Source organism: Arachis hypogaea, chromosome 13 (genome assembly GCF_003086295.3).
Source record: "Arachis hypogaea cultivar Tifrunner chromosome 13, arahy.Tifrunner.gnm2.J5K5, whole genome shotgun sequence".
NCBI classification, from domain to species: domain Eukaryota; kingdom Viridiplantae; phylum Streptophyta; class Magnoliopsida; order Fabales; family Fabaceae; genus Arachis; species Arachis hypogaea.
Window position 1 is genome coordinate 16,606,153 of NC_092048.1, and position 12,061 is coordinate 16,618,213.

Sequence of the window (12,061 nt, forward strand, 5' to 3'; positions counted from 1 at the left end):
ACATTCCCTTTCCGTTAAGAAAAATATTATTTTTTACTTAATGTTTTTCAATCTTGTACAATATTTACTCACTGAACTGATTTACCATAATCTAGTGGGTATAAATGATAGACAATAATGTGACTTGATATGTTTGTTAGTAGTTCTGTGGGTGTAAGGTGGAGATGAAACTCACTCACCCTCTTAACATTGAATAATTTAGGTTTGTAATCAATTGACTTATACTAAATGTAGTAGATAAGCCACCTTCCCGATTCTAGTGACTATTGAAAAAAAGGCCAAAATATCTCATTCCCAACTTCTGACTCTTGCGCCATGCCACTGATTGCTGCTGGTATGATTGAATTTTGACGAATACGTAGTCACCCACCTTGAATACCATAACATTATTCGCAAGTTCATTATCTTGCCAGGCAAAGAAAAAAGAGGCAGCTGAAAAAGTTACAACAGAGAAATGGACAAAGCGGGCACTGATGCAGTGATGCGCGAGGCTGCTGATAAGGCAGCAGCGGCAAAGCATCAACAGCATCTGGTAAGGTTGGACAGGAAGTGATGCAATACCTGTGCTGAAGTCAAGTCAAATCAAATCAAGTCTGGCTTTGAACACTCCCCATCCTTTAAGAAAAAATATTTTTTAGTTATTTTTTTTCAATCTTGTATAGTGTTTACTCATTGAACTAATGTACCATAATATGATGGGTATAAATGATAGATAATAATGTGGATTGATATGTTGTTAGTAGTTCTGTGGGTGTAAGGTGGATATGAAACTCATACGCCCTCTTAGCATTGAACAATTTAGGTTTGTAATGAAGTGACTTACGCTAAATGCAGTCGATAAGCCACCTTCCTGATTCTATTGACTATTGGATTATGACCAAAATATCTCATTCCCAATTTCTGACTCTTGTGCCATGCCACTAGTTACTGTCAGTATGGCTACAATTTAAAGAATATATAGTCACCCACCTTGAATTCTACAGCGTCATTCGCAAGTTCATCATCTTGCCAGCTGATGCAGGCCAAACGTCGATCTATAATTTTTTAGTAGAATTTCGTCGTAAGTATAATTCCTAACCAACAAATGACCCTATAAGATTTTAGATTGGATCGCAATTCAAACCAATAAAAACCAGAGTTTTAAATCTAGGGTCTACAATGAGGTGTGTGTATTATTGGCTATGAGAAAAAAGGGTTAAAATGCAAAAGACAAGAAATTAAATGAGAAGAAAGTAAAGAGAAAAACGAAGAAATTTAAGTGCTAAAATGCATCTTGATAAAGATTGAGAGTTAAGGTTTCCTATCCAAGTCATTGACCACAAATATAATAATTAAGAAGAGTTAATTCCACTTCGTCATCCCCAAATTTCGGAAAATGTCAAATAGCCATAATTGATCTTAATTTATAAGTCATAACAAACTCACTAATTAGACTTTAAAATAAGTATTTCTATAACTAAAATTTAAATACAAAATGATTTATTTATAAGCTGTTATTAATAAAAATCGTTATATTTTAAACTCATTTTTCAAAAGAGTTTATTTAAAAAATTTACCCAAACTAACCTTAAGCCTTTTTATTCCCTCCGAAATGCCTTTTCTTCTTTTTTGTTATCTTTTGAATTTTTTTTGTTTAAAAGTGATTAATGAATATGTGATTTAAGAAAAAAAATATAAAATGATATTATAAAATAAAATAATTAATTAATTAGGTTATCAAAATTTATATTAAATAAAAAATTAAATTTAACTTACGATAAATCAAGCTATTTTAAAATTGAAAAAATTAGGTAAAATTTCATTGTTACAGGAATTTTTTTTAAAATAAAATAAAAAAATTATTATTTTTCCAAAGTCAATATTTCAATCTTAATTTCAGAAATACAATTTTTTTTGTTAGAGTGAGTTCGTCCAACTTTTTTGTAAATTTCTATAATTTTATAGAGTTCACCGCACTTCAACGAATTTCACTCAAATTTTCAAAAATTCTAATTTTTAAGTCATTATCATCTCTTCAACACTATATAGGAATACATCGTCTCCAGAGTATACAGAAAAAAATCATATTTAACTAAATTTTTTTTAGTTATAAATTAAAAAAAAATCACTATTTTCCAAAAAAATAATACGACTTATTCTTGTGTACTCTTGTGTACTCTTATATACTCTCTGAAGACGAGAATAATGATTACCATTGTTAACCATATAATTTTTTTTTTCTCGCCCTAATATTTATGAAAAGTATATTGAAATTCGCCAAAAATAAAACGTACTCTATAAAAATATAAAAATTTGCTCTTAATGCTAAAAAAATAATATTCTAAAAATTAAAGTTAAAAATCTTATTTAAAAAATTAATTATTTTTTTATTTTATTTTAAAAAAATGTATATATTACAACAAATAATCAAATATATTAATTTTGTTTTTATAATTTGCATACCTCCACAAAGTAAAAAACAGAAGTGAAAAACTATTTTTTTTTTGTGAGGAAGTGAAAAGCTAACTTCGACGTACCTCATGGGCTGGTCAAATTTGGGTTCTGATCTAACGACAAATAATAAAAAAAAAAATAAAAATATTTAAATAAAAAAAGAAAATGGAACTCGGTAGCTTTTCCTAGAGCTTGCTGAGAAGGATCTAGAACAAATTCTCAACAAAGGTAAACAAATCCAACGGCCCGCGTCAACAAATTCTAGACTCTTCTCTGGGACCCACCAAGTACAATTCCGCACTCCATCCTAACCGTCCATCCATCAAACCCTAAAATCCATAAAAAGAAAAATTAAACTCCCCAAAAGAAATTGAGTACTGAAGTATTTCGCGTGGTCAGTGTTAACCCGTGCATAAATATATACGAGGCCCAAAACCAGGGTTTTCACCTTAGCTTCTTTTAGTTGTTGTGCGCGTGAGATCTAGAACCCTCTGACTACAACGCTTCTTCTTGTTGTTGTTCAGTTGGGCGGAAGTAGTTAGGGTTTCGAAGTTTTGACCTTCTTCGATAAGGGACCAGGATGTTTGGGAGGGCGCCGAAGAAGAGCGATAACACCAGGTACTATGAGATCCTTGGAGTCTCCAAGAACGCTTCACAGGATGATCTCAAGAAGGCTTACAAGAAAGCCGCCATCAAGAATCACCCTGACAAAGGCGGTGATCCCGAGAAGGTAACGGATTTCTTGTTCTTTGATTACTGATTTGTGTCTTTTGTTATCATGATTTGGATGAAGATGTTGTTTGTTGAATTTGTTAAAACATCACTCTTCGGGTTTTGTAATTGATTTGGCGTTAAAATTTTTAAAATTGAAAGTCAAGATATGTTGTTACTGTGTAGACAGGTTTTTTAATTTGTGTTTATTTAAAGAACCGATTCGAGGTTTGATAGGTTAAAAATTGTGCTTTCTTGTGCAATTCATGTTTAGGGATGTGTTTGGACTTCGGATTGAGCTGATTTATGACGTGCATATATATATATATATATAGAACTGAGATTGCAAAAGTAAACGAAACAAAGCATTACTCGTTTGTTAATTTGGATTTTGGATTGGTTTGTTGCAGTTTAAAGAGCTTGCCCAGGCTTATGAGGTTCTGAGTGATCCTGAAAAGCGAGAGATTTATGATCAGTATGGTGAGGATGCTCTCAAAGAAGGAATGGGTGGCGGTGGTGGCGGCCACGACCCATTTGATATCTTCCAGTCTTTCTTTGGTGGGAGTCCCTTTGGCGGCGGTATGTTATAATCAGATGTTTTTTCAGTTTCGGGAAATTTTTATTGGTTGTGTTAATTTTGTATTTTGATTGGGTTTTGAGAGATTTGTTGATGGCTTCTTTGAACAGGTGGTAGTAGCAGAGGGAGGAGGCAGAGAAGGGGAGAAGATGTGGTTCACCCTCTCAAGGTCTCGCTTGAAGACCTATACCTCGGAACATCTAAGAAGCTCTCGCTCTCTCGCAATGTACTTTGCTCAAAGTGCAATGGGTAAGTATAATCATATCAAAATTTCAAGTTATTGGTACTCTATTATGATGTGATTGATTGTATGTACACTGGTTTCTTACGTTTGTGTGGTTGTTTGTGTTATTGAACTTTGCAGCAAAGGGTCCAAGTCTGGGAATTCTACAAAGTGCGCTGGTTGCCAAGGAACTGGTATGAAGGTTTCTATCAGGCACCTTGGTCCCTCTATGATTCAGCAAATGCAGCATCCTTGCAATGAATGTAAGGGTACTGGCGAAACCATCAGTGACAGGGACCGTTGCCCACAGTGCAAAGGAGAGAAGGTTGTGCAGGAGAAGAAGGTTCTTGAGGTCCATGTTGAAAAGGGTATGCAGAACGGACAGAAGATTACATTCCCTGGTGAAGCCGATGAAGCGGTGAGCCGATGAGGAATACCTTAAAGTGTTACTATATTGAGCTTAATAATCAACTGCAGTATTCGGACTGAGTTGGAATTGTTTGTGTTTTGCAGCCAGATACTATCACTGGGGATATTGTATTTGTCCTTCAGCAAAAGGAGCACCCCAAGTTCAAAAGGAAGGCAGAAGACCTTTTTGTAGAACACACTTTGTCCCTCACTGAGTCGCTATGTGGCTTCCAATTTGTGCTCACACACTTGGATGGCAGGCAACTCCTTATTAAATCAAACCCTGGTGAAGTTGTCAAGCCTGGTATGCAATAGCAAATAGTTCATTAGTTCCCCTATCATTCAATTCTGCAGTGTTTGATTATGTTTGTGATTTCTAACATGGGTTGTGTGTTATATAATTGCAGACTCATTCAAAGCGATTAATGATGAGGGAATGCCAATATACCAGAGGCCATTCATGAAGGGCAAGCTTTACATCCACTTCACTGTTGAATTCCCAGAGTCTTTGAACCCTGATCAGGTTAAGGCTCTAGAAGCTGTTCTGCCATCGAGGCCTTCTTCACAGTTAACAGACATGGAGCTTGATGAGTGTGAGGAGACCACACTACATGATGTCAACATGGAGGAAGAGTCAAGGAGGAAGGCACAAGCTCAGCAGGAGGCATATGAAGAAGATGATGACATGCCTGGTGGTGCACAGAGGGTACAGTGCGCCCAGCAGTAGAGAATGTTCTGTTCTGTGGCAAAGAGGGTAGAGTCAGATATGATAATGATGAAGGATTCTATGATGAGTGTTGTTGACCTTAGTGTGTGGAGTAGAAGCATAAAACAGTGTTTGATCAATGATCTGAAGTTTTTAACAGTGTACTTATTGCCTTATATTATTATTAAGGGATAATTTCCTTTTCTTAAGGGATACTTTCTATTCTTGACAACAACGACTTCACTGAATATTCTTTATGGAGTGATTTTTCATTTTTTCCAGACAGTTTTTTTATGACCTTGTTTTGGTGTGTGAATTACTTGATCTGATAAATTCGAGAGATTTGTACACTTAGTAGATAGTAACTGGAGGAAAGAAAAGTTGAATGTCTGAATTTTCCCGAAGTATTTCAAGCGAGTGTAATCAGAGGGATTCCGAGACTTACGTATATCGCGTCATGTGAGTGTAGGCTGGTAGCCGGGGTATGGAATAGGGATGTGCTCTGCTTCTTAAACTTTTCGTTTGTTAAATAAAAAAAATCATATATTTTTGTTTGCAGTTTTTAAAAGATAGAGTATTTTTTAAAGCATTTTGCAGCTTTTAAAAGATTGAAAATTTTTTAAAATAGAATTTTTTAAAGTTAGTTTGTATTTTTTAAAATTTAAAAATTTAATATTATCTCATATGTTAATTAATTTTTAAATTTAATATTTATATTTATATTTATTATAGTATTTTAAAATTTTAAAATTGATGTTATTTGTATTTATTAAAAGTTATTTTTAATTTGATTTACTCATTTACCAAATATAAATGTTACAATTTGTAAAAGTTAATTTTTATAAACTATTTTTGAAAAGTAAAAGTTTTATTAAACTAAATCTAAATCTATGATGCACGGACACTGATATGGACACAGGACACGACACGAGACACACGCCAACACGCGAATTTTAAATGTTACATGACACGGGAATATGCATACATATAAAATATAAAGCATTTTTTAAATAAATTGTAATGATATTTTGATATTTTATTGATATTAAAATTTAAATTAATTTTTTAATTATTTTTAATATTTTATTTTAATTATATCAAGTATTTAAAATATTTTTTGTTTTAATAAATAATAATATATATTATATCTAAATTTATTTTAAGAATATTTGTTAAGAATAAGATTTGACACGCTGACACGTGATAGTATTTAGGTGTATTCAAACGTGTTTGGAAAAGAATTTTTTTATTTTTTATTAAAACACGATTGGATACTGGAGACACATGTGTCAGATGACGATAACTCAGTGAAGTGTTCGTACTTCATAGATCTAAATTGAATGTCTTCGAGTCTCTGTAATAACAGTAAAAGTAAATTGAGTAAGTACTAACGTACTTTGCCCGTAAAAGGGAAAAATGTTCGAGGATGATTGTAACGTACCCTAAAAAGGAAAATGTCAAGGATGATTGTTCAGTTGTACTCATGAAATATGTTGGAAGCGTAATTTCCTAATTTAGTTTATTTAAAAATTTAATAGGATATCTTAGTTTATAATAAATTTTAATTATTAAATTATTATTTAAATTGTTATTATATCAGATTTAATTATCAGATTAGTGTTTAAATTGTTATTATATTAGACAAATTGTCTATAGAGAGATTTTTAAAAAAATTATTATTAAATAATAATAGATATTGATTTATCTATTTTTATTAAAATATAAAAATTAATTTATCTAATAAAATAAAAAATTAAAGACTGATTAGGGCATTTGGCAACCAAAAGTTTTATTTTTGGGACATTAATTTGATAACCAAAAGTTGGTCTTATACTCTTATGTAACTATTTTTTTTTTCTTCTTTCGCTCATCTAATTTCGGTTTAAACTTTACAGATTATGGGAACAGAGTAGTTGGATTGCTTTCGGCCATTGTGAAGACCGAAGACCCACGGAGAGAAAGGAAAAGACGGAAGCCCAAAAGAACCGTGAATATAATGCCATCAACATTCAACAAGATAAAATTGGGCCTAGTTGTCAAAGATTTTGTACTTATTATTATTATTATTATAATAATATATTTTTTTAATTTTTATTTCCATTTTGTCTCTTTATTTGCATTTGGTTTGTCAAAACTTCGAATCCAAATGGTGAGGCGAAGACACCTACCACGTTACGCTGTGTCCCATATATTATTAATGCAGAATGTAGGCCTACACAGTCCACACCCCTAATTCAACATCTTTCTATTATTTCCTTTCCTTTGAGCTTCCTCAGAAACGGAAACCCCATGGATTTTCCAAAGCTCAACATTCTTCTATGCTTGTCCATCTTCCTTCTTTCATCCTTTCGCGCTCATGCCAAAGTCGAATTTGACTACTGCGGTATGCGTTTCTTCTACTGCTGCTCCCTCACCTTTCTCTTTTCACTATCCTCTTCTTTTTCTTTTTCCTAAGGCTCAATCAGTTTCGAGGTAACTGTTTAGTTTACTATTTCCTCTGCTTATTTCTATCTAGTTATGTAATTGAATAGTCTTGCAGTTCTGGAAGTTACAGTTGACTTGATCCTATCGAATGGATTTCTGAAGTTGGATATTTTTTCTTTATAATCGTACTGTTTCTTATGGGATTAAGTTTTTGTTGTAAACTGCTGCATTCATTTTGATGTAAATGGATTTTCGTGATTTTTGTGTTTGAGGTCATGTGCGAGTGTGATCCTTCACTGTTGTTGACCTTTGGTCAATGCTTGATTCGGATTTGGTTTTGGATTGTGCTCTTTTTGCCTATTTATTTATTTGTTTATTTTCACACTCAAAATCTGTGCAGATAAGAAGGCAAACTATGATGTGAAGGTTTCTGCAGTTGAAATATCTCCAGAGCCTGTTGTTAGTGGGAAACCTGCTACCTTTAAAATTAAAGCTTCTTCTGGTAATCCCTCTTCTTCACACTTTTCTCTTGTTTAATTCTCGCTTTTCCAATTCGCATAACATATGCTTTAAAAGCATGTTAGAAGTTCTAATGTAGTTAATAGGTACTGGATTAATTATTAATTGCAAATTACAGTGCATTCCAGGGGTTGACCCAGAATGGTCACATATAGGGATGGAAATGAACTGAGTTGAGCCTATGCTTGGAAGCTCAAGCTTTGGTTGATAATATTAGGCTTTACTCATGATTTGGCTCATTTGTTACCGAGCCAAGCCATGAGCCTCAAGCACAACTAAATAGAAGGTTATTGAGATTAAGCTTGCTCAAGTATAGATTAAGCTTTTGCCTATAAGTAGGTAACTTGTTCTCAGTATAATTATGCACCTCACATATGGTACAAGCTACTGAGTTGAACATAGCAAAGCTCAAGCTCGACTCATTTAGCAAATAAGTCCAACGCTCAAATATGAAACTCAATGCTTAAAGTCAGCCAATGAAGCTCATGACCTTAGTTTATCAAGCAAGAAATAGCTCGTGACTCATGAGTTGGATTAACTCACTTCTAGCCCTAGTCCCTTACACGTTAAACCCATTTTATTATTGTTTTCAGGAACACGATATGCCTTAAATACTAGATCTGTAGATTTAATACAATTTGCCATTTATGTTCTGGATTCTGAGTACATTACAAGTTCCACCCATTTTATTATTGTTTTCAGGAACACAATATGCCTTAAATACTAGATCTGAAGACTTAATACAATTTACCATTTATGTTCTGGATTCTGAGTACATTATTTGTTTCTTAATATTTGTATTGGTGCTGCTTCATCAAGTTAATGTATCATGCATTAGTTTGCTGAATTATGAGTGTACTTTTTTCTATCTTTCATGCAGGTCAAGCTATTTCTGGAGGGAAGTTGGTAATTGCAGTTTCGTATCTTGGGATACCTGTCCGTACTGAAAATCATGATTTTTGTGAAGAAGTATCCTCCTGCCCTGTCGCTTCTGGAGACTTCGTGATTTCCCACACCCAGACATTGCCTTCATTTACTCCACCGGTTAGTTTTGATTTGTCTCACTCACACTCACATGTCTTACCAATGCTACGAGATTCTAAAAGTATGATCTATCATAATGTCATGAATAAAGCTTACTTCAACCTTTGATGCAATTTAATTGATACCATGATGGAAAATTCATTGAAAAATCATTGTAATCTACCACTCATTTGCTGCTTGAGCATTGAAACTTAGATTCTTTTTACCATTATTTCATTTGACTTTGATTTGAATATAAGCTTTTCATTATTCGACATTCGCAAATTTGTTCTTGGCATGCTACTCACTCTTCCCTTTTGAATTGTGATTTTCCACACCCAGACATTGCCTTCATTTACTCCACCGGTTAGTTTTGATTTGTCTCATGCACACTCATATGTCTTACCAATGCTAAAAGATTCTAAAAGTATGATCCTATCATAGTATCATGAAATAAAGCTTACTTCAACCTTTGATGCAAGTTAATTGATACTATGATAGGAAATTCATTGAAAATCATTGTGATTTCCCACTCATTTTGTGCTTGAGCCTTGAAACTTAGATTTAAGTTAGCATTATTAACTTACTTCATATGACTTTGATTTGGGTGATAAGCTTTTCATTATTCGACTGCAAATTTGTCCTTGGCATGCTACTCAATCTTCCCTTTTGACTTGGTAAATGCAAAATTGGTTTTCTATGTAACGTAATCAAGATTAAAGTGTAATTAAATTTTTCTCTCTTTAGAATATCAACAATAGTGTGGTATACAATATACATTATAAGAGACCAACTACATAACAAACCAACTAAGCCAACTCCCTTTTATTTTTTATTTTGACATTCGAAAAACTAGCGTAGTGAGGATTTGTTTTTATTTCTTTTTTTAACGAACCTGTTTTTCAACTAGTTGGTTGGAGTTGGCTTCACTCCTAGTTGGTTCCCTAGCAGAACCGAACTTTTATTTGGTCAATCTTACGAAGTCTTTGGGATAGTCAGATATGATTCTAGCTTGGTGACAAAATGAAATTTGTTAAACAACCATTTTTTGTCTGTTGTGATTGGTATTTTTTGCTTTAATGCTAGTGTCAGGAACCTAGTCAACAATAAACCAGGGACTTATTTCTAAACTAATCGCTTGGGTGTTTTGAAACTAACTTGCTTAACTAGCAAGTGAGTGAGAGGAATCAGTATTCTGGTATTAACAAGAAGAGGGAACTACATAAGGGAATGAGAGGGATATCATGGGGTATGCCTCAGAATTATGAGGATGAGGATTGGCCTTTGAAGTGCCATACACATTGTATTGTTCTTGCAATTTCAGTGTTAATTCCAGAGGAATTTCTGTGTTTAGTGCAATCTTCCTGCATGAATCCCAGGTTCCTTACGGTTAGTTAATTAGTTTTACAAATTTCTTTTCAGCTTTTTTTTATTGTTGTAATTGGGTGAACAGCCCATTTTCCAGTATCCATTTATATGTGTAGTTATACTTGCATGGAGTTATTAAGTTATTGGAATACGGTAATTTCTCTAATGAAGTGGAGAAAAAAAATGCTTTTTGATGAAATAGTATGGCTGAGCAATGAGATTGTAACTCATGTGGAGTGTTATTCGAATTAACATATGCATAAGCACTAATGGTTTAAATTTGAAGTGTGAAACCTTTCATACATGATACATCAACCCAAAACATCCACCTACCCAAACACAGAAGCATTATATGCCCTTGTTTATAGAGAGACGACTTGAGTATTATACGGGAAATGGAGTTTCAGCTTCCAACCACTCATTTTTTGTTTTATATATGTAACTTTAAATATTATATATGAAATGAATGGCTATAGATGTTCCTAAAGCATACATGAATTGTGTTATAAAAGCATGCAAATATTTCTCAGAGATTGGGCATAGAACTACTAGCATTCACGTTTTAGTTGATCCTGTATTTGATGACAATATTCCCGGTGGAGGTGAACATTTAAGTCCAATAATTGCTGGGTTCATTTCCTAGTTTTCACTGCAATTTTTGTTTCTCTGCAGGGATCCTACACTCTGAAGATGACACTGAAGGATAACAAAAATGAGCTCTTAACTTGCATTAAGTTTAGCTTCAAAATTCAATTTGGATCCATGGTGTCGGATGCCTAAATTCTCTTTTGCACTCTCATCTGGTTGTTACTGCATGGTTGTCATGTTTGTGTTGTAATATGTACCACGATAGCTTTGAAGATTCATATCTTAGCAATAAAGGTGGGAAAAATTGAAAGATGTAGTGGGGGCAGTGTTGTTTAATGTTCTTCTGAGAGAACAATCATGTCCAACTCCAAACATGTGTATGTTGTGCATACTTGAATCAATGTCAATGACAAAACTTGTTTGCTTTCTGTGATCTTTAGATCAGAAAGTATGATTTCCCTTTCCACAACATAGTTCAGACAGGAAAATCAATAGAGTAATGCTCATATTGGTTCATAACAAATTGCTTTAGATAAATTAGTTTCAAACAACTATAATTGACAAATTAGTTCTTGATATTTTAGAATATTGATAAAATTAATCTTTAATAAAATAAAAAAGATAAACTTATCTTTTATTCTTTAAAATTTTAGACAATTTTAAATTTTCAATCATATAAATTCTTAGAATAATAAAAGATTAATTTGACATTTCCTAAAAAATATTAGAAACTAATTTGTCTAATAATTTAAAACATGAGACCAAGTTATCCAAAAAAAAAAAAAAAAAAAACAAACAAACTATAAAAACTAATGTGTTGGAATGGGATATAAAGAATACGACACTTCGGACGTAGTGTTTCACATATCAAACTTTGTAGTGTTTGATTTATATATAAAAAATATTAATTAAATATTAGACAGTTGTATTAACAGAACTTAGAACTTCTTGTAATTCATTTTTTTCCTTTCTTATTATGTTGTCTATGAGTGATAAAAAAAAGATGTTATATCAATTTTGAACAATTTTAATTTTAATTAATGTTTGATATTATATCAAATAATAATAATAATAACGTTTG

The 12,061-nt window shown here is 32.7% G+C and overlaps 2 protein-coding genes across 2 annotated transcripts; both read left to right on the forward strand.

Moving 5' to 3' along the window:
* Positions 1-2,756: 2,756 nt before the first annotated feature.
* LOC112737476 (dnaJ protein homolog) lies at positions 2,757-5,334 on the forward strand. The gene is made up of 6 exons (XM_025787392.3): positions 2,757-3,163; positions 3,555-3,723; positions 3,832-3,970; positions 4,086-4,362; positions 4,458-4,656; positions 4,760-5,334. Exons 1-6 carry the CDS (start codon positions 3,014-3,016, stop codon positions 5,077-5,079), a joined length of 1,254 nt encoding a protein of 417 aa, XP_025643177.1. The 5' UTR covers positions 2,757-3,013; the 3' UTR covers positions 5,080-5,334.
* Positions 5,335-6,951: 1,617 nt separating this feature from the next.
* LOC112737477 (uncharacterized) lies at positions 6,952-11,449 on the forward strand. The gene is made up of 4 exons (XM_025787393.2): positions 6,952-7,441; positions 7,883-7,984; positions 8,882-9,045; positions 11,065-11,449. Exons 1-4 carry the CDS (start codon positions 7,348-7,350, stop codon positions 11,170-11,172), a joined length of 468 nt encoding a protein of 155 aa, XP_025643178.1. The 5' UTR covers positions 6,952-7,347; the 3' UTR covers positions 11,173-11,449.
* The last annotated feature ends 612 nt before the right edge of the window (positions 11,450-12,061 follow it).